Below are 22733 nucleotides of genomic sequence, written 5' to 3' on the forward strand. Positions count from 1 at the left end.
TGAGTCTTATAATTCTCTAAAAAATCTGCCATATATTTTGAGGCCCTGTTAATAAGTTTACAAATTTAGAATTATATTCCTGATAACTTGTTCTTTTTTATCATTAGAAAGTAACCATGTTTTTTCTTAACAACAGGGCCTTAGAAAGCTATCGTATCTGATGTTAATATGGTTTTTCCTATATTTTGGTTAGAATTCATCTCAAATACCTGTATTCCACCTCTTTACTTTCAACTTTTATATCTCTATGTTTTCGTTTGTCTACTGTGAATCACCACAGTAAGATTCACTTTTAAAATAGAAATTGAGTCAGACAGTCTCTGATGGGCAGGTTTGGTTTTAAGATTATACTGTTTTCTACTGCTATCTCGATTAATTTCTACCACCTTATTTTGCATTTTCTATTTTAATTTTTTTCCTCTGTGCTTCTTGTTTTCTCCCCCCTTCTCTTATATTGGATCGATAGTTTCCTTATTCCACTGTAGTACTTTTGTTATGCTGGAGTTACACATCTTATTCAAATTCTTGTACTGGTTACCTTAAAATTTGGCATGCATATTTTGCTTTCACCAATTCTGGTAAATTCTTGGGTCATTTCCTCTTCAAACACTTCTGGTCCCCTTTCTATTTTCTCCTAGCTTCTCTGCTACATTTTCATGTCACCTCCTTATCTCAATTTATAACTTCAGTTACTTCCATCACTTTATCTTTGTTCAAACTTTCTAACTTTTCTTGATCTACCTACCACAAGTTAAGTAATTCTCTATCAGCTGTGTCAAATTTGCTACCTTTAATAATTTTATTTTACATTTGCAGATTTTCCCTATTTCTTTAAAAAGATGTCTTATTGTCCATAGTGTTTTGTTCCTTTATCTTCTTGACTCTTTTACACCACTAATTGTTTTTAATACACTTAGAAGTGCTCTCTAAAGACCTTTCTGTTTGAAGTTCTTGAGGCTCTAGTTCTGCTGTTTGTTCTATATGCTGACTTGTTCACGTGGACCGAGACTCTCCTCACTTTGTAACTTTGGGGTTTTTTAAAAACTCATTTTCAGTGGGGCTTTCACATTAATTTCCCAGCTTGGGGAAATCCCCCAGCAAGCTGGCAATACAAACTCAAATCCCAAAGACACCAGAGGTGACAAATTCTCAGAACGGATTCCCCCTCCACTCCCCTCACATGCAGACCTTGGCTCAAACTACTTTCCTAGTGGCCCACCTGGGAGAGTGGGTCGATTATTTTGTTTTCCAGTTCACCTTTTCACTAAAGATTTCCATGGAAACATCAGCTTCTTGGCCGGGCGCAGGCTTTGCTCCTGTTCTGTGTGACCACTGCTTCCAGCCTACCCGCCTCTCACCCAGATCCTCGGGCAGCACAGTCTCACTTTGTATCTAGCACCCAGTTCGAGGTGTTTGGTTCTAGGGAATTTTTTAGGTTACCTACTTCAGCCTGACCTTTATTTCTCGGCAATATATTAATCTCTAGCTACTAAATTAACAAAGGTTTTAAAAACAAAACAAAACGAAACAAAACAGTCAAACCCAGTGATAGCCAAAGTGCAGGAACATGGGAGCATCTATCCATTGGAGGGTCAGAGCACACACTGTTGTATTTTTTTCTGGAATATAATTTGGAAATATTCAAAATTCAAGCGCATCCTTTTTGATACAGTAATTATACTCACAAGCATTTATCACAGTGAAATTATCATGGAAGTATACAAATACTTTAGCTATCAAACCATCACAGCATTGCTGAAGATGATAAAAAGAATTCTAACAACCTACTTGTCAAACATAATTAGTCAAATACACTGTTGGATTCACCTGAGGATACAATATGGCGCTTTTAATACTGTCAGAGAATATAGAGTGGTTATAAAAACTGCAATACATTTACCAAATTTCATCTAATCCAAGACTCTGGTCACAATATGTATCATTACTTTAAGTAACACTACGAAAATGCTGCCAATTAGAATCTGACACAGTGCGTTTAGATGGGATTTTTTTATACTGACTAAAAGATTAGTGGTTTAGACTTAAAAAGATTTATCACAACGTTCTTGTAAGCAAATAAAGAAAAGCTGAGAGCAGGCCACAGCCCATAGCCCACGGTGGGGTTTCTTTCTAATCTGCTCCCATCCTGAGCTTGGCTTGATATTAAAAGGTTTTGTTCTTTCCGGCCATACTCTTCAAAATGGTCCTTAATGGTTTGCAGGCTAAGAACAAGGGTGGGGGCGGGGCAGGTAACTCGGCACAGGTGCAGGTAATGAGCACCTGACCAACCAGGGAGCCATGCCGCCCACTAGGGGTGCACTCAGCCCTGGAGTCAAGGAACGTGGGACATGCATAGATCCACACAGAAAGACGTTGAAAAGATAAAAGTGTAAAGCACAACTTAGAAACGAGCATTTCAGTGTGGTTCCTTTGGACATGCAGATAAAGTTTATGTATCTGTCCAGACATTAATAGTCATTACTTTGGGAGAGCAGGGCTAGCAAGGGTTTTTAAAAACTTTTAACTACAGAATTCTTTCTTCTTCACAAAGTATTCTTTGTGCCCAGAACACACACTCTCACCCCACCATTACTTCCTTTCAGCCTCACCTCCTCAAAGAGGACCTGGAAACAATGCAAGGAACCCTGGGCCTCACAGAACAGACTAAACGGCAAAATTTTAATGGGGAAAAAAAAAAAAGCCCTTAAAAGCTCTTTTAAAGTTTCTACCCACAGTTTAACATTCATTCCCAAATTAGCATCACCCTCACCATTATCCAACCAGGCACGGAAAACATGAGACAGTGCTGACTAGAGACAGTAGTGGCTAGGAGCTGTCCTGCTTTATAAAACTTAGGTTTCCTTCTATCAACTTACATCTAAATTAGATGAAATAACGAAGAACTTATAATAAAAAGCAAGCGTGCTATGATCCACCCCTCCCAACCCACAGCAGCAACCGCTTTTAACTGTTTCTTGATTTAGTTCTTCTTTTTCAGGCAAATAGACACACCTTCAAATCATACGCCTGTATTGTCTTTTGACTAATTAATCTTCGCGTAAGTTACTGAATTCCTGCCAACAGAAAACCTCTCTCGTGGCCACCCCCAACCCAATCCTGCCACGGCAGTGCCCATGTCACTGTGGAGCCTGCGGGAGTTGCCGCTGAAACTTCAGGTTCTACTTAAACTTTGGTTCTGCGATCAGTACCAACGTATCTAACCACGTTTCTGTGGGATAGTAACGATAAACTTGAAAAAGTGTAAAAAGAACTGTCTGAAGGCACCAGAGAGCAACCAAAAGGTGGCTTATACTGCAGAGTATCCTAGTCTTGGAAGAAGGGAACGGCACAACCCAAGCCTATAGACCTAAGAAAGGAAAATGAGACGCACTCAAGAGAAAAGCAACAGAGACCAACCTGGAGGTGACCTGTCTCCAAATTAGGAGACAAGGATTTTAAAGCAACTATTATAGCTATACTCAAGGACACAAAGAAAAACAGGCTCATAACACATGAAAATTAATTGCAGTAAAAAACAAACTATGAAAAAAAAACCCAAATAAAAATTACAGAACTGAAATACATATTACCTAGAATAAGTTATTTAGTGGATGGGCTTGAGAGCAGAGTGGAAACGAAATAAGACTCATGAAGACAGACCAACAAAAATGATCAATTCTGAAGAAGAAAGAGGGGAAAAAAAAAAAAAACTGCTGAAAACTAAAGGGGAGAAAAAATATTAAAAGTAGACTTGTAACATACGGCAAAAGAATATCACCACTACAAAGGCCAAATGACAGTGGAATAACATCTTTAAGTGTTGAAAGAAAAAAAGAAACCTATCAACCCCAAAATTCTTTATCCAGTGAAAATATTCCTCAAAAAGGAAGGCAAAATAAAGGTAATTTCAAATAAAATAAAACTTAGAGACTTCACATAGTACAGACTTAAATTCTAGGTAGAGAGGAATTGGTATCAGGCTGAATCTTGGATCTTCAGAAAAGAATGAAGAGCATTAGAAGTAGTAGATATTTGGGCAAATATAAAAGACTATTTTTCTTAATTCTTTAAAATACAAAGAATGATTTAAAACTAAAATTTATAATATTGCCTTGTGGGTCTTAAAACTATTTAGATGTAATATAAAGGATGAGCTTGGGATAGTAAATGGAACACTGCAGTTACAAGGTTTTTCTATGTTTTCTGTGATGTCATTCAATATCAACTCTAAGCAGCATATTAAAAAAGAAATAAAAGGATACATATTGTACTCCCTAGAGCAATCACACACACACACACACACACACACAGCAGAGGAATAGCTAAAAAAGCCAGCAGATATATTAAAATGCAATTCTGAAAAAATTCAAATAATCCAAAAGAAGAGAGGAAAGCAGGAACAGAGAAATTTTTTTACAGGGCAGAAAAAATAATAAGCTGGTAGGCCTAAAAACCAACCTATTAATACTTATAATAAATGTCAGTAGACTGAAACCTACAGTCAAAAGGCAGAAATGATCAGAAGGGACAAAACAGCAAGACCTTTCAATATGCTGTTAAGAGACACAATTTAGATATAAAGACACAGACTAATCGAAAGTAAATAGATGGAAAAAGATTATCATGCAAACACTAAGCATAAGAAGGCTGAAGACGCTACAACAGTATCAGACAAAACAGACTTCAACAAGACAAAGTATTACCAAAGACAAGAGGGACATTTCATAATAATAAAAGGACATAATCATAAATGTATGTTCTCCTAATAGCAGAGCTTCAAAATACATGAAGCAAAATATGACAGAGTAAAGGGAGAAAAAGACAATTCCACAATCATAGGATAAGATTAAAAATCCCTCTCTCAGCAACTAGACCACAGGCGGGGAAGGGGGGAAAGGAGTCATGACACAGACGACCCGATTGACACTATCAATCACCTTCACCTAATTCTATACCCAGTGGATGCTAGTAAACTGTCTCTCTCAAAGAAGAAAAGAAAAAAGCCCCAACTGTAGCCTTAGCAGCTATCTGTGGGGTAAGACTCCCTCCACGGCAGATTTCAAGCTACCAACATGACATTACGGACAGGGAGCTGGGGAGAGATGTGCATAATCATCTCCCACAAGCCAATAGGATCCTGCCCCAGTCTACACCCAACAAATTCACATTCTTTTCAACAGTACATTGTACACTCACCAAATAGGCCGTTTTCTGGGCCATCACGGCCCTCAATACATTTTAAAGGACTGAACTCATATAGAGTTTATTCTCTGACCAAAATGGAATTAGAAATCTGCAACAATAAGCTACCCTGGAAAACCTCTAATATTTCTAACTAAACAACACACTTCTATAAAACCCAAGGGTCAAAGAACAAGACATAAATTATTTTGAACTAAATGATAATGAAAATACAACAAATCAAAATTTGTGGAATGAAGCTAAAAATCCTTACAAAGAAATTGGTACCTTCAAATACTTACACTAGAATAGGTGAAGATGACATTAAGATGACAATACTTCTTATTATTAAGATGACAAATTGATCTACAGATTCAACACAATCCCTATCAGAAGAATCCCAGCTGACTTCTTGGTAGGAAGTGACAAGCTGATTCTAAAATTCATATGGAATTGCAAGGGACCCAAAACAATCTTGAAAAAGAGCAAAGCTGAAGCCCTTACACTTCATGATTTCAAAACTTACTACAAAATTACAGTAATCAAGACAGTGAGGTACTGGCATGGGATAGACACATATATCAATGGAACAGAACTGAGAATCTAGATATAAACCCATGTCTCTGTGGACAACTAATTTTTGACAAGGGTGCCAAGACCATTCAATGGGGGGAAAAATGGTCTTTCAACAAATGGCGCTGGGACAACTATATAGTGACATGCAAATATACGAAGGGGTCCTTTACTTCACACCGTATATAAAAATTAACTGAAAATGGATCAAAGACCTAGAACTAAGAGCCAAAACTATAAAACTCTTAGAAGAAAACATAAAAATAAATCTTCATGACTTTGTACTTGGCAAGGGACTCATATATGACATCAAAAGCATGAGCAACCAAAGAAAAAAATGAACTGGATTTTATCAAAATTTAAGTTTTTCGTGTCAAAGAACACAATCAAGAAAACGAACAGACAATCCACAGACTGAGCGAAAACAATTTATCAATCATTTATCCGATAAACTATTTGAATATGTAAAAAACTCTCACAACTCAATAATAAAAAGACAATCCAATTAAAAAATGGGCAAAGGCTCTTAACAGACATTTCTCTGAAGAATGTATAAAAATTGCCAATAGATACATCATTAGTCATCAGGGAAATGCAAATCGAAACCATAATAAGACACCACTTCATACCCATTAGGATGGCTAGAATCAAAAAACTCAGATGGTAACAAGTGCTAGTCAGGATGTGGAGACACTGGACCCCTCACACACTGCTGGTGGGAAAGTAAAACAGTATTATCATCCACTTTGGAAAACATTCTGGCAGTTTTGCAAATGGTTAAACATAGACCTACCATCTGACCTAGAAATTCCACGCCTAGGTATCTAACCAAGAAAAATAGAAGCATATCCATATAGAAACCTGTACAGAAGTGTTTACAGCAGCACTATTCATGATAGCTACAAAGTGGAAATAACACACGTCCATTAACTGATGAATGGATAAACAAAATGTAACATCTATATCTACACAGTGGAATACTATTTGGCCATAAAAACAAATGAAGCAGTTATGTATGCCACCACATGGATGCGGCTTGAAAACACGGTAAAGTGGAAGCTGCCAGACACAGAACTAGTCTACTCAGTTCACTATAACACAATACCACAGACTGGGTGGCTTAAACAACAGAAGTTAATTTTCTCAGAGTTCTGGAGGCTAGAAGTGCGAGATCAAGGTGCCAGGGTTGGTTTTGGGTGAGGCCTCTCTTCCTGGCTTGCAGATGGCTGTCTTCTCCCTGTGTCCTTGGAGAGAGAGCTCTCTGGTATTTTTTCCTTTTCTTATAAGGACACCAATCCCATAGGATCAGGGCCCTACCTTACAACCTCATTTATGCTTATTTCCCTAAAGGTCCCATCTAAATACTATAAAACTGAGGTTAGGGCTTCAACATATGAATTTTGGGGGGCATACACTTCAGTCCACATATTATATGATTACATTACATAAAACGTTCAGAATAGACAGATCTATAGACCGAAAGTAGATGAGCATGGAGGCGGGGGACTAAGGGAGTAATAGCTAAAGGGTACAAGGTTTCTTTCTGAGATGATGAAGATGTTCTAAAATGTGTGATTGAATATATCTGTGAATATACTGAAAACCACTGAAATGTACATTTTAAATGGATGAATTGTATGGCATGTGAATTGTATCTCAATAAAACTGCTATTAAAAAATATTCAGTGTAATCCCAATTGTAATCCAGAAACTAATAAAGTAGAAATTGACAAGCTGACAATAAAACTTATAGAGAAATGCAAAGGACCTAGAATAGTCAAAAATCTTGGGGTAGGAGAACAAAGTTGGAAGACCTATACTACCTGACTTCAAGAGTTTTCATACATACAGTAATTAAGAAATTACAGAAAAATGAAAACACCAACCAATAATCCCACATAAATATAGATGTAAACATATTGCACAAAATAGAAACAAATCAAATTAGTAGTATGTCATTCCTTTAGGATGGATATATATCAGTGAAACAGAATTCTAGAAATAGAACCTACTTATATTGTGACTTAGTTTTAACGAGGGCACCAAAGCAACACACTGGGGGAAACAAATGACGCTGGAATAACTGGAGAACCACATGGGGGAAAGATTAACCTCAAGCCCTACCTCACACCACACACAAAAGTTAACTCAAGATGCATCACAGACCTAAATGTAAAAGCCCAAACCATAAAGCCTCAAGAGGGAAACACAGTATCTTTGTCATCCAGGCAAAGGTTTCTTATAGGTCACAGAGGATGATACTTGTAAAAGAAAATAAAACAAATTAGGTTTCCTCAAAAGAAAAACAACCTGCTCACTCAAAGACACCATTAAGAACAGGAATAGCAAGCCTCAGACTGGGAGAAAATAGTAGCAAGACATATCTTGATAATATGATGAAATGCTGGCATCCTAAATATATTAAGAACACCTACAACTCAATAATAAAAAGGATATTAACCCAAAAGTTAAAAAAAAAAGTAAAAGACTCAGATGCTTTACAAAAGACCACATACAAATGGTCAACTAGCATATGAGAAGGACTCAACATCATTAATCACTAGGGAAATGCAAATTAAAACCACGAGATACCACAACACTCCCACAAGAACGGCTGAAATTAAAGAGAATGACATTCCGAGCAGATGTTGGCAAAACTGTAGGACAACTAGAACTCAGAAACATTGCTCACATGAATTCAAAATGATACAACCACTTTGGAAAAATAGTTGGCTAGTTTCTTATGAAGTTAAACATACTATTACCACACATTCCAGCAATCCCACTGCTATGTGTTTGCCCAAGAGATATAAAAGATCTCCACTTAGATGTTCATAGTAGTTTTATTCATTACAGCCCAAAACTGGAAACAGCCCAGGTATCTGTCATTAGAAGAATGAATTAAGAAACTGTCGTATTCATACAATGGAATATTACTCAGCAGAAAAAAAGGGGGGGTAGGGAAACTACTGCTACTTATGATAACATGGATAAATCTCAAAAATACTGAGTGAAAGCAGCCTTACATGAAGTGGTTCACACTTCCTTTGCACCACTTGGTACATACTTTCCTTTAGATGAACTTCTAGGACAGGCCAAACTAATCTATGGTGGTTGCCTTGGGGGAGGCCAGGATTAACTGGGAAGCATTATGGAACTTTCTGTGGGGATGATTATGCCCTGTAACTTGGTAGGGCTTTGGGTTACTTGGGCAAATGTGTTAGTCAAAACTTACCTACTGGAAACTATAAACAAATATCAAACTCCAATGATGTATATGCCTGAGCACTTAGGGAGAAGTGCATTGATGTCTACAGCTTACTCTGAAATGTAGGAAGTAAAATGGATGGATGGATATGGGAATTCAGGATAGACAGATATGTAATTAAGCAAGTTCAGTTAAATGGGTCTTCACTCTAAAATTCTTTTGACTTCTTTGTATGTTTGAAATTTTTTATAATAAAAGGTTGAGGGACTTCCCTGGTGGTGCAGTGGTTAAGAATCCGCCTGCCAAGGCAGGGACATGGGTTTGAGCCCTGGTCTGGGAAGATGCCACATGCCACGGAGCAACTAAGCTCGTGCGCCACAACTACTGAGCCCGCGTGCCTAGTGCCCGTGCTCCGCAACAAGAGAAGCCACCGCAGTGAGGAGCCCGCGCACCGCAACGAAGAGTAGCCCCCGCTCGCCGCAACTAGAGAAAGCCTGAGCAGCAACAAAAACCCAACGCAGCCAAAAAATAATAAATAAATAAATTTATCAAAAATAAACAAAAGGTTGAAAACTCCAAGACAGAAAATAACATATAACAACCTTCAAAACAAAACATAAAGAACACTTGAGCCTCTGATGTCATTTGCTAAAGACAATTAGACATGCTTTATTACCTAAAATCAAAAGCAAAGACACAAAACCAGTCATTCGTAAAACTGCTGAACAAATGCCTGTGTACCACTTTGGTCCTTTTATTAAGACTTACTGTAATAACGGTGCTCCCGGCTAATTACATTGTGATGGGCTAATCACTTAAGACAGGTGGTCAGACTCCAACTATTTCAATATTTGAGGCTGCTAGATTATGTTCATTTCCCTTAACTGTGCCTCTTCATAATGACAGGCTTAGGGCTTCTGATATGCCTTACATGCTACTCTTGGTAACTGAAGGCTGGGTTCCTTCCACTCAACACACTCATGGTCTTAATTCCGGCAGCAATTGCAACAGCTCCCCAGTCTTCTAGCTTCAGTTTAGACAGACTGCTCTCTAGACCCACTGGGCGACACTAATCCAGGAACTGCATCCTGTTCTCAAATTCAGTCCACAGGTTGTTGGATATCTCTTAATTCTCTGTGCACAGAAATTGTGGGATCGATCTTTTCTTCCCTTATTATCTTGGGCACTAGAGATATAGCACCTTCAGGTCTGGGAAGTTACTTTTCACTCTCTATTAAAAAAATTATAAATTCAAAAAAATCTTCTTCCCCTGTTTTTCTCTAGAATTCCTAACAGTCAGATACTAGGCCTCCTGGGTGACTCCTGTCTCCAAAGCTACTTGTCCTTTTATTTTACTTTTTACTGTCCTTCTACGTCTTCAATTGTTCTTCTTTTTAAAATCTCAGTTACCATTTCAAATGTGAGTTCTTTTCTCACAGCATCCTGTTCCTAACTTACTGTCATAATGAGAAGCTTCTCATATCAGACAATGTTACTTTTTAAAACATATTCTTATTTTCCCTGTATTATCAGTTTCTTCCTGTTCCCTTTTATTCTTTGTGTGTGTATTCTGTTCTTTCATACAACTATTAATCCTTAGTACTCATAATGATAAGGTACTAAAAAACTAACTGGAAACACCACTGGCCTGAGTGAGGCTGGTGGGCCACAGTTCTGAATGGCTCACCTTTCATGTCAATAAATGCATTTATTTTTCAGGGCTGTTCAATTTTTCCAGAGCACTGTTCTGTCTCTAGCATCACCACCAGCATTCTGAATATATGGAATTAGGGACCAATCACTCTAAAGGCCAACTTTCTATCATAGCCACTGTGGTTGCTTCCTATTCGTGACAACCTCTGCTGGGCCTCCTGTTCCCAAGTTTCTGCAGCGGTCCCATTCAACGTGTTCTACATAGAAGCAACGAATCTTCTGCTTGGGATGCAGACTCTTGACTACCATGTGTTCTATACCTGAGTAGAGGGAAATGACAGGCTTTCAATTTCACGGATTCTGAATCCATCCCTCACCTCCCAAGCACTGCCCAGTCTCACGCCTCCACCTTCTGCCAAACCGGAGCCTGCAGGTCCCAAGCTTCTCCAGTCCTGCAGGGCCAGTGGTGCTCTCCTCTGGGGATGCACCCTCTACAGCGAGGCTTCCTATACCCTGGTGATCAGTACTGTGACTCTACCTGCTTTTCATTCTCCAAAAAAAAACCTGTTAAATTCTCATCTATGATGTCTGTTTTCTTCCATTCTTTGTCTTCATTGATTTAAAAATTATTTTACTATCATTTTAGTGATGTCACAAACGAGAAAGTCAAAACATAAATTTCACCTTCAACCAGAAGCCCAGAAATTTGCTCCTTTTGTTTCCTGTTTCTACCCTAGTTCAGAACTTACACAACATCACACTTGGATTACTAAAACCAAGTTGGTCTTTCTGTGCCTTTGATATCTTTCCTGTTTTAATCCCATTTGGTTTCCAGATTCATCCTCCTAAAGTCATTAGTTATCAAGTCATATATCCATCTCTATGGACCCACAACACTTTAAAACAAACAAACTCATTTACCTGGTATTCAAGGTTCACCAGAATCTGGAGTCACTCTTTATTAAAGCCAGTTAAACTAACTTGTGTAGCCATTCTTACAGCATCTATTCAAGCTGACCAGCATCCCGTTCTCTCAAAGTGCTACTTCCCACTTTCACGTTCATCTTTCTCCCTCCAGCAAAACTCTGCAAGACTTTCATACCTTTGTTTCTCCTTATCTATACTCATCCTTTGAGGCCCACTTAACCTCTACTAGTTCTTGAAACTTTCCAACCTTGGAAGTGTCAGAATCCTTCTCCCTCCTCCTCTGAGCATCCCCTCTGTACTACCCATCATAATATACTTCCTAATTCATGAAACGGGACCATCAAATATTCCGGCACACACACACATCCCCCTCCACCCACTTCACTAGGGATTTGAGATAGCTTATGAGAAGACCTGAAACGTAATAGAAAAATAAAAAATACAAGCCCAAATAATATTTACAGAACACAAAAATAAGATAGGATACAAGACTTCCCTGGTGGTGCAGTGGTGAAAAATCTGCCTGCCAATGCAGGGGACACGGGTTCAAGCCCTGGTCTGGGAAGATCCCACATGCCGCAGAGCAACTAAGCCTGCGCGCCACAACTACTGAGCCTGCGTTCTAGAGCCCGCGAGCCACAACTACTAAGCTCGTGTGCCACAACTACTGATTCCCACGCACCTAGAGCCCGTGCTCCGCGACAAGAGAAGCCATCGCAATGAGAAGCCCTCGCACCACAACGAAGAGTAGCCCTCACTCACTGCAACTAGAGAAAGCCCACGCGCAGCAACGAAGACCCAATGCAGCCAAAAATAAATAAATTTATTAAAAAAAAAAGAAAAGACAGGGCACAAAATTATTGTGTCTATGTCAGCATCCTAAAACTTACTTAAACCAATAACCATGCATTATTAGAAACACACATATTTCGCATGTGGAGGACTACCTGCCAAAATTAATTCCAGTTTCAGAGTATTTATCTTCCGCCATTTCTAATAGCATTTAAGTAACAGAACTAACTGTTAGGGCAATTCCTACTCCTGACTATAGTACAAATATTATCAAAGGAATCAAGGAAAAATGAATTTTCCTATTGTCTCTATAAAGACGTCTGTTTCCAGAGCACAGAAGAACAATTACAAGTGCTCAGATATAAGCTAAAAATGGTATCATGACGAGACCATTTCTCACACTCACGGGGAGGATTCAGAGAAAGTGCTCTGCAAAGACTGATGACCAGGGAACCATCACAGGTACATGTTTACTTACACTTGGGAAATGCTGTTAAAGGTTATTTCTAAGTTACATACAAACACTCGTTTTCTGTACGATGTATGTGTGTGTAGATAACACTCAGACAGATGTACCCAAGACAGCAGTGCAGGGACTTCCCAGGGGCTGAGAGACATGAACGACATGTGGATGGAAAGAACTCGTACTTTTCACTGTGTGTCCTTTTAAACCTCTAGATTTTACTACAGGATTATGTGTCTAAAAAACAAAAATTATTAAAAAGCCCCCAAATGGGTAGTTGCGCCTGACTGTGGAAGACTTCAGCCCGAAGCCGGGCTATGCCTCATAGAAGATGCTGGCCTGGGGGCCCATGCTGGCTGTTTTCCTGAAGAGGAAACTGACACAAAGTTTATCGGGAAGATACCAACCGGTGGATGCTTCTGACGGAGTCGTGAACACCTTTCACAAAAGAACGGCACCAGCTGCGCTCTGAGCCCAGGCTGCGTCAGCAGAAAGGCGAGACCCACGGCCTCCCACCTAGACAGACCCACGGAGCTCTAATGATGTGCAATCTTCACTTTGTAGTGTTTTATCTTGGCTTTAAAATCAACTGTGTGGGGAAATGCTATCAGAAAAGGAAAAAGCAGACTCCTAATGTGTATCAGAAGCTACAGGGAGGGGACTTCCCTGGTGGCGCAGTGGTTAAGAATCCGCCTGCCAATGCAGGGGACATGGGTTCGAGCCCTGGTCCAGGAAGATCCCACATGCCGTGGAGCAACCAAGCCCATGTGCCACAACTACTGAGCCTGCGCTCTAGAGCCCGCGAGCCACAACTACTGAGCCTGCATGCTTCAACTACTGAGCCCATACGCTGAGACTCCGTGCTCCGCGACAAGAGAAGCCACTGTGATGAGAAGCCCGCGCACCGCAATGAAGAGTAGCCCCCGCTCGCCACAACTAGCGAAAGCCCGCGCGCAGCAACGAAGACCCAACGCAGCCAAAAATAAATAAATTTAAAAAAAATTTTTTAATTAAAAAAAAAAAGAAGCTGCAGGGAGAAGTCGTCTGTGCAGGGGACCAGCCCTCCACACACGTCACTGGTACGTCCCGCGTGTCACCTGGACGGGGAGGACCAGCCGGGCCTGAGGGGGGCTCTGGAAGGGGGGTGGCCCGCAATTGCTGGGGGTGGTTCATTCCACTGCGGGAAACCGCCGACCTCAGGCTTCTGGCTGAAGAGCAGGGGCTCCTCCTGCAGCCCCCCACCCCGCCCCAAGCCCACCTGTACCACCCGCCCTTCCGACACGGGCAGCTGCGTGTCAACAGGGCACTGACTCTAATGTGTCAGTGCCCATCACTCTAGTGATGACTGTAAAAACTCAGTAAATATGACTCAGATTTGAAAGTAAAATGGTCAGGTCTAAAATGATTTTTAAAGCAAAAACAAAATAGAATATGAAGAAAAGTTAAATATGGGAATTAAGAGGAAATAAGGGGAAAAAACCCTCAAGAGGTAAAAGTAAACTAAAAACCTAACAGGCAATTAAACAGAAGCTTCCTTCAGTAGTCAGCGGGTGGCTGTTCTACAGTACATCAGCGAGAGCCTGACAAACCCCCGTATCTGACTTTTAAAACTTTGAGCTTGTTTTCAAAAGGTTCCCTGGAAGAGTTCCTTTGGCAACACGGTCAGAGGCGGGCAGTAAGTGGGACCCTAGGCAGACACCTGGGGTCTCTGCAGGCGGCCAGGATGGCACGGTGGCCTGGCGGCACTTGGTGTTCGAGAGCCGAGCCTGGTTCTGCCTCCGAATGGGCCTACGACTCTTCCGTATCCTAGAACTGCTCCGTCATTTGCCAAAACACACTTCTTGCATGATTGGTTGGGACAAGTCACCGCGAAAGGGGTCGGGTGACATGCAGCCATCTCCTGGGTGCCCGCCCCGCCGCTGTCATCCCAGGTGCTGCGTGTGACGACACGCTGTCCCAGCTGTGAGGCCCAGGGAGCCTGCAAACGCTTTAGGATAAGGCAGATGCCCCCACTGTCTGTTACCACACAGCACCAGGCCATCTACATAAAGTCAACACATCTGGGGAATCAATTTGTGACTTTTAGTTACTACCAACCTCAAGGCATTTTCATTTTGTAAAAGACAAGTCAATTGAAGAAGCAAAACTAAACAGAACGGAACCACTTTCTACTACCACTTCTTCATCCAACTGAACTTAGTGGAAATTTAAGCAATTGCTTGTATGAAAATCATTTGGAAAGGCTCTGCACTAAAAGTTGTGTTGAAAATACTTCCTATCTTCGTGTCAACAAACAGCCCACCTGCAGCCAGTGGCAGGAGAGGCAGGCCTGCCTACCATCCCGCACTGTCGCCTGTAAAGTTATAAAAGAATCAAGTTCTCTCTAGGCTGTGGTAGGTACAGCGTTGAAAAGGAAAATCCCAGACGAAGCAAATAAGTTCACATTTATTTCAAAGGCAGAGACTCCATGCAATGGACTGTGATTAACTATAAAATTTGTCTCAACAATGCTCAAAGTGCTCTAAGTATATACACTATGAAACAGATTTAGAAGATAAAAGCTGAACATACCACATTTATACTAATAAACCAAAAAAGTTGCTTCTAGAGACAACTATGCAATATAATTATCATTTCTGTGGGTTCTCTCTCAAAGATAGATAAAATTTCTCAATCCCATAAACTATTTTAATAGTACGATGTCAGTAATGAAAGGTAGGGAGGATTTTGCAAGTAAGTATAATAACTAGGACCTATATTTGCATAAGGAAAACCAGCAAAAACGAAATAACTGTATTTTAAAATGCATGTTCTATACTGAAAATCCAGAAAGCACAGATCAGTTTTTTTTTTTAAGTCATCTATAAGCCCAATACATACGGATAGCCACTTTCAATACTACGGAAAGCTTTTCAAAAGCAGAGAGGATGCTGTGAGGGTTCACAGCACAGAGACCACTTCCTACCCTGCTTTCCCCTTTATTACGAACATTATTACATGTCAATGAATAGTCTTCAATGAATTTTTAATGGCTGTTTATAGCTATTTTATACCAAGTCCTTAATGTTGAAGGCTGAGGTTGTTTTCTGTTGTTTCCTATTATTAAAGTATGCCGAACAACCTTGCACATACAATTTGGACACAACTATTTCCTTAGGACAGAGTTAAAAGTTAAAAAATCACCAAAGTACATTTTTACGTCTTTCTATTTCTAAATTTCTCCAGAAAGATCATAGCAAACTAACACTCCCACCTGACCGCAGGGGCTCCAGCTCCCTTCACTCTGGCCAACAACACTGGCTACGACCATTTCTTTAAAAATGTTTTCAACATAAGTTTAAAAAATTTTTAATTCTTCATTTCTTTAATAATTAAGAGGTTGAAAATTTTCCTATATGCTTACTGACCATTTGCATTTCTTCTTTCTGTGAACCAGTTACATCCTTCAGAACCGTACTCTAAAAGTATGGACGTATATATATATATATGTATGAACAGTCGCATACATTTGGAAAAAACACTTCTGTACATTTAGGTTTATTTGCTGTAAGCCATGCTCGTTAGGTGAGCAAAATCAGATGAACGTAAGACTCCTGAATAAAAAGTATACAAGACGAAAAATGTCCAAATACCTTCACCGCCTACATGGTTATTTCAAAATGGACATGCATCATTATGAATCTATTGTGAAAACAATTTGTGACCCTTTCTGTTTGATCCGATTTTCTACAAGACTGAGTTTCTATAAAGGAACGAGAACTCTGGAGCAGGCAGGCCAAGAAGAAAGGCCGCCACCTGGAATACCGGCCCTGCATCCACAGCTCCTGCAGAGGAGCCGGCGACCTGAGCATAGTGACAGCGACACGACGGCCCAGCTGGCAGGTGATGAGCTGCAGCAGGACCAAGCACATCCTGGCGTGTCAACCTTGCAAGGCCTACGCTGCAGGCTGCCAGGGGCCCAGCAGACTCGCCTGGGTGAAAAAGTGCCCCAGCCCCAGTGATGGTGAACTTTGTCACAGAGTATCGGGACAGAGATTAACTGAATTCTGAATGCACTTGTGTTATAACTTACTGAGAGCTGCAGTCAAGGCTAGGCAACGGGAATGTGATCCTTAGTGTACTGGTCTGGGAAAAAGAACTTTGAAAAAACAGGCTAAGAAAACAGAATAAACTAATTCAGTTCACAGCACTACAGGGAGAGAAACAGCCACTTTTAAGTTTCTGAGAACTAACGCAGGCAGAGAGAAAAAAAGAGAAAGGCATCACCATGGAAGTTTACACTGACTCCAAGGAAGCTAAAATTATGATTTGAGATGAATAATGACTTCAGAACAAGAGAATTTTGACCTGGAAGTGAGAAGCAGGTAGACCTGGGGCCTAGCAAAACCAACACACTTAACCAGATGGCCTGATGTCTAGACTAGACTAGACCAGACTGGCTGTTCTCGGTTATGCCACAGGGGTCCCCTCATCACACTGCACTCCCTTCACCAACATCCGCCTGCGAGTCAGGACCCAGGCCTGCTCTCTGAGCTGGGCACGGCAGCGGGAACATACTGGTGTCAAGAAACTGAATAGGAAACTTCATTACCTATTTCAAGTTCAAGAGAAAGGAAATTTACTATTATTTACCCACCGGCAGAGAATGTACTCCTACATTTTACTGCAAAAAAAAAAGAAAAGAAAAAAAAAAGTCGCTGTACTGTAACTCTACATACCTAAGACGTCCTAGAAAATCAGAACCGAATATAAGTGCTGAACAGACACACAGTGGGGGAGCAAGAGCCTCCGGCTAAACTTTAGAAGAAAAAGGAAACGTCTGTGAAACGGCCGGAAACAAAGTTAATTGAACTAGATCTTTCTGACTGTAGATGCTCTGGGACTTTTTTTTTCTTTCTTTCCCCAAGTTCCCTTCTCTTTCCTTTGCCATTCTGAGTTGAAAAATCAAGAAAAATGTTTACGCTGTATAATAACCCACCTTCTTGTTATAGCACCAATAAATGCCAGAGGTTCCTAAAAGCTCGAAGAATATCTGTTTCACATCCAGAAGTAGGTTACTTTTCTCTAGAAAACATGTCACATGGTTCTCCAGGATGAACGAAGAGCTACAAATCTAGCTATTAGCTACTGGCTACAATTATGGGGAAAGGATCCCTCATTTTTCTCTCAGGCAGTTTCCCTCTCCCTTCCTTTCTGACCCACTCTCCCTCGCCAGCTCCCCATAAGGCCAGGACTTTGAAGGGTGACACTACAGCAGGGAGATGCACAGTCTGCTCCTTCTTCCTGGGACCGAAAGTACCTCCAAGCCTGAAACACAACCTCACAGTCCAAAGTGTTAAATCATCTGTCACTGGAGACCAGCCTGGGGGAGATTATTTTAAAGGGTGATGCAGTTAAGCGGTTACATGGGAGGCTGAACATACACCCGAAAGAGAAAACTTTTAAAAATACTGTTATGTAAACTGAGGCTGGGATAAAACTGTGGTATGGCGACACACAGTTTCCAAAAATACTGTATGTTAACTAACTGAAATGGAAGGTAGATGTGTTCTAGAAAACTGTGTCAGATGACTCAAGGTCTTCTACTTAGGAAAATAACACTGATGTTAAAAATGCAGGTAAAGTGGGGAATAAAATTTTAGGATTTTCAGTAATTAAATACAAATAGACATTCTGTTTCATCTGTATCCTAAAAGTTAATAGTTAAGAGATGATCAAACCCTCTTCTTTGGAACTTCGTAAGAAAAATACAGAAAATACTTTGGGAACAGTGATTCATTCACATACAAAATCTGAAGGCCATACAGTGAGTGGATAAAGGCAGTTTCTAGATTCAGGCTACTAAGAATTTTAGACAGGCATCATCACTATTTCAAGTTCAAGAGAACTTGAACTTGTTATAGCCCAATGGTTGCTATAACAACTAGGCAAGTGACTTGGCGTTTTGGAGATCATGTTTCTGACAGCACTAGAGGAGGGCTACTACCACCAACCCCCGTGGGTGATGTAAGCCTTAAATAACATGTAGACGGTTCTTAGCACCATGTCTGACACACAGGACTCAAATGGTAGCTATGATTTCATAGATATTATTTCATAATATCTAAAGAAGTAAAGTCAGACGCTTTAGACTCAGTTCAGATTCTCCACTCCTATTAAATATATGCAGTTAGTATTTTCTCAGACAAAACTGGAAGAATAATACTCAATTTAATAGTATTCCTAAAAAAATTAAAATTGAAGGTGTCAGAACTACCAATTATAATTATTTGTAGAATAAAAGAATTTAGTAATTGCAGCAAGCAGACAAGTCTCTACTTCCTCAGAGTTCTAAGAGCAAAACATCTGATTGGGCTAAGGACCAGTCTGAGTTGGTCAAAAATTACAACTAATAAATTCCCCAGAGACAAACCAGCAGCTAAATTTCCATGATGTCTACACTAGGGCTCCCCTGTTGTTTGCACACCAGGAATCCAACTAAGTGCCTTATCGTCTCACAACTGGAATCACCATCTTTATATCTATTACTTACAAGAATTTAAAAAACAACAACAACCCATCATACCTAGCAAGCCACAACCCTCTTGAGTGGGTCAATATCCTCTCATTTGCAAAGATTCTACTGTCCTTAAAAGCGTTCTACATATCACGAACCGGCAGTTCCACTCCTGCATATATATCTAAGAGAATTAAAAACACATGTCCACACAGAAACTCATATACAATATTCATAATAGCCAAAAAGTAGAAACAACCCAGATATCCATTACTGATGGATAAACAAAATATGGAATACGCATTCAACTCAAACGTAAAAAGGAATGATGTGCCGACACGTGCTACAAGGAGGAAGCCTGAAGACATTATGCTAAGTGAAAGAAGCCAATCACAAAGGCCAGACACTGTGTGATTCCATTTATGTGAAATGTCCAGAACAGGCAAATTCAGAGAGACAGAAAGTAGGTTAGCAGTTGCCAGAACCTGGGGGAGGACAGAATGGGAAGTGACTGCTAATATGGGTACAGAGTTTCTTTGGGGCGGGGGGGACAGGACGGTGATGAAAATACTCTAAATTTAGACAGCGGTTACGCTTGCACAACATGGGACTATACTAAAAACTGCTGCATTGTACACTTAAAAAGGGGAGTTTTTTGGGTATGTGAATTGTATTTCACTAAAGCTGTTTTTTTTTTAAAGTATTCTACAGTGTAAGTATATACACATTTATGAATATCTGTACATACTTACAGTAAGGTTTAAATTTAGAGATAGACATATAGGTTCATATCTATTTAAATTAATGTTAATTTTTTCAGATTATAAAACATTAGCATAGTTGAGGGCATACTGGAATATCGCATTGACAATCACTGATACATATTAAAGATTTACTTAAATCTCCACTGAACTGGCAACTTTAACCTCCTAGAACCAGCAACCTGCTCTTTGGTGAGTTAGCTTAAATTGCAACTTCTTGTATTTGAACGGAATCAAGAAACTCTACAAGTCAAATAGTATGTCTTGGAGTACAGGCGTCCCTCGATACCTGTGGGGGACAGGTTCCAGGAATGCTCCCTGCCAGCGATACCAAAACCCGTGGATGCTCAAGTTCCTCATGTGAAGTGGCTAGCACAGCTGGAGTTCCGCATCTGCGGATCAGGAGGGCCGACTGCATACAACAGACAACGTATCCTTCGTAGCACACAGCGGTCCCCTGCACCCATCGTGGACCACATAACAGTGAGTGCAACACTTGAACACATTATTTGTAAAACAAGGCCATAACAGTACAACTTTTGCTCTATGTGGTGACCCTTTAGACGGGAGCCAGCAAACCTGTCCCATAAAGGACCAGACAGTAAATACACAGCTTTGTGGATCAGACCGTTTCTGATGCAAGCTATTCCACTCTGCCCGCATAGCATGAAGGCAGCCCGGCACAATACAGAAACCAATGCTCCCCGGCTTTAACCAGCGTTGTCCAGCAGAACTTCCTGCAATGATAAAAGTCGTCTATTACCTACTGAGCACTTGAAAACACGGCTACCACGACTAATGATTTCAAATGTCAACAGCCACGTGCCGCTACAGGCTGCTGTCCTGAGCAGCACTGCTTTAGACTACCAAGTAGCCAATTTCACCTCTGCTCAAAACAAAGAAGAGTAAATGAGTTAACTTTTAAAGCAAAAAACGAGTCTTACATTATAGGATGAACTGGAAGAGAACACGTGACGTAAAATTTCTAACAACTCACAGATCAGACCAGTAAATAATCAAAATCCTAAGCAGATCGATCACAGCTCAAGCAGGAGGATACGTGTAGAGTTCCATGTATCTGGATTTCGCCATACTTTGTCTGGTATACACTTGCTGGATTCCAGCTCTGAGGTCGTCCCAGATCTGATCAAGGCCAATCTGCTTCAGTCCATGGGGATTCTGACTCCTGTTGGATGACATTGTTGAATAATATTCTGAAGTCGTCCAGTGCAGCAATCCTTATTCAAGGTACAGCTACTTCTCCATTAGATGAAAATATACAGTATCATTCCAAATTTATTCACAGCAGTTCAGAAAGGACTCCTTTGAAGGCAGAGAATGAAATCTCATTGCAGGCAAACCTGAAAAAGAAATAAAGGGAACTAATTAATCCTTTTTCAACATCCTGCATTGGGGTGGGAGCGGGGGTGGGATAGGATGCCTGCCACATGGCAGAAATAGTCTGCAGGCCTCAGCAGGTACCCCTCTAATCCAGAGAGCGTTTCTCTTTCTGTGTGGAAACACACTCATATTACATGGTCTGTGCTTACGGAGACGCTTAGTTCAAAATCATTATGACTATCAGTGCTCACAAGAAAAGCTGGGTAAAACGGACACAAGCACAACCAACACGTTACTTTGCAGGCCTTCTAAAGGTATCAAAACTTAAACTATATTACTTGACCTACGTAACAGAAAGACAAACTCCAAGGGGAAAAGGCAAAGGAAATTTCCAGAAAGAGAAACAAACATAGCTAGTACAAAAAGCCAAACATTCAATCTCACTAGTTACCTGGGAATTTAAAACACTTTTCACTTCGCATTTGGCAAAATGCAAATGTTGTTGAGGCTGAAGGTGAGGGAAGTGGTCACTCTGCGCTGCCCCCCCCGCCCCCCGCTTTTGGTGCCGAGCACCCAGCGGCTCGTGGGATCTTAGTTCTCCGCAATCAGGGATTGAACCTGGGCCCCGGCAGTGAAAGTGCCGAGTCCTAACCACTGGACCGCCAGTGAATTCCTGGTCACTCTCTTTTCAGAAGGGAACTGGGCAAGAATTACCAAAATTTAAAATGCTCCCTCAATTTAGGGAGACCTGGGTTTGAAGCTCAGCTCCATACCTACAAATACGTGGTCTTGGGCAAGTTACTTAACTTCTCACTGCTCTAAGCCTCAATTTCCCAGCCTGCAAAATGGGGGCAAATCTATTTAACACACAGTGAACACATGACAAGTGGTAATGGCGATTATTTCTAAGTGAATGAAGCTACTGCAAAATACAATTTATAATGTCTCAGGACTATGGATCCACAGATAAAGAACTTCAGCTATCCAATATTGTATTAAGTCAGTACTTCCCAATACAAAACATTACAGACATACTTTAAGGACTGTCTATGTACATCACATCGAAATGTGGAGGCTTTTTTTTTTTTTTTTTTTGTGGTACGCAGGCCTCTCACCGCTATGGCCTCTCCCGTTGCGGAGCACAGGCTCTGGAAGCACAGGCCCAGTGGCCATGGCTCACGAGCCCAGCCGCTCCGCGGCATGCGGGATCTTCCCGGACCGGGACACGAACCCGAGTCCCCTGCATCGGCAGGCGGACTCTCAACCACTGCGCCACCAGGGAAGACCTGTGGAGGCTTTTAAACAAGTATTTGTGGTGCAAAACTAGGAAACACTGAA

General features: G+C 40.7%; 1 protein-coding gene across 2 annotated transcripts in view; it reads right to left on the reverse strand.

Annotated features, from left to right (window-relative positions):
• The window catches only part of CUL1 (cullin 1), a 107107-nt gene that overhangs the window by 47713 nt on the left and 36661 nt on the right, over positions 1–22733 (reverse strand). For both annotated transcript variants that reach the window (XM_027101603.1, XM_027101602.1), the window contains exon 2: positions 21115–21415. In XM_027101603.1, the coding sequence (XP_026957404.1) occupies positions 21115–21254 (140 nt within the window). In that variant the 5' untranslated portion in view covers positions 21255–21415. The remainder of the gene's footprint in view (positions 1–21114; positions 21416–22733) is intronic.

Source organism: Aethalodelphis obliquidens, unplaced genomic scaffold, assembly GCF_003676395.1.
Source record: "Aethalodelphis obliquidens isolate GAN/ISIS:26980383/991018 unplaced genomic scaffold, ASM367639v1 scaffold5, whole genome shotgun sequence".
Taxonomy (NCBI): Eukaryota; Metazoa; Chordata; class Mammalia; order Artiodactyla; family Delphinidae; genus Aethalodelphis; species Aethalodelphis obliquidens.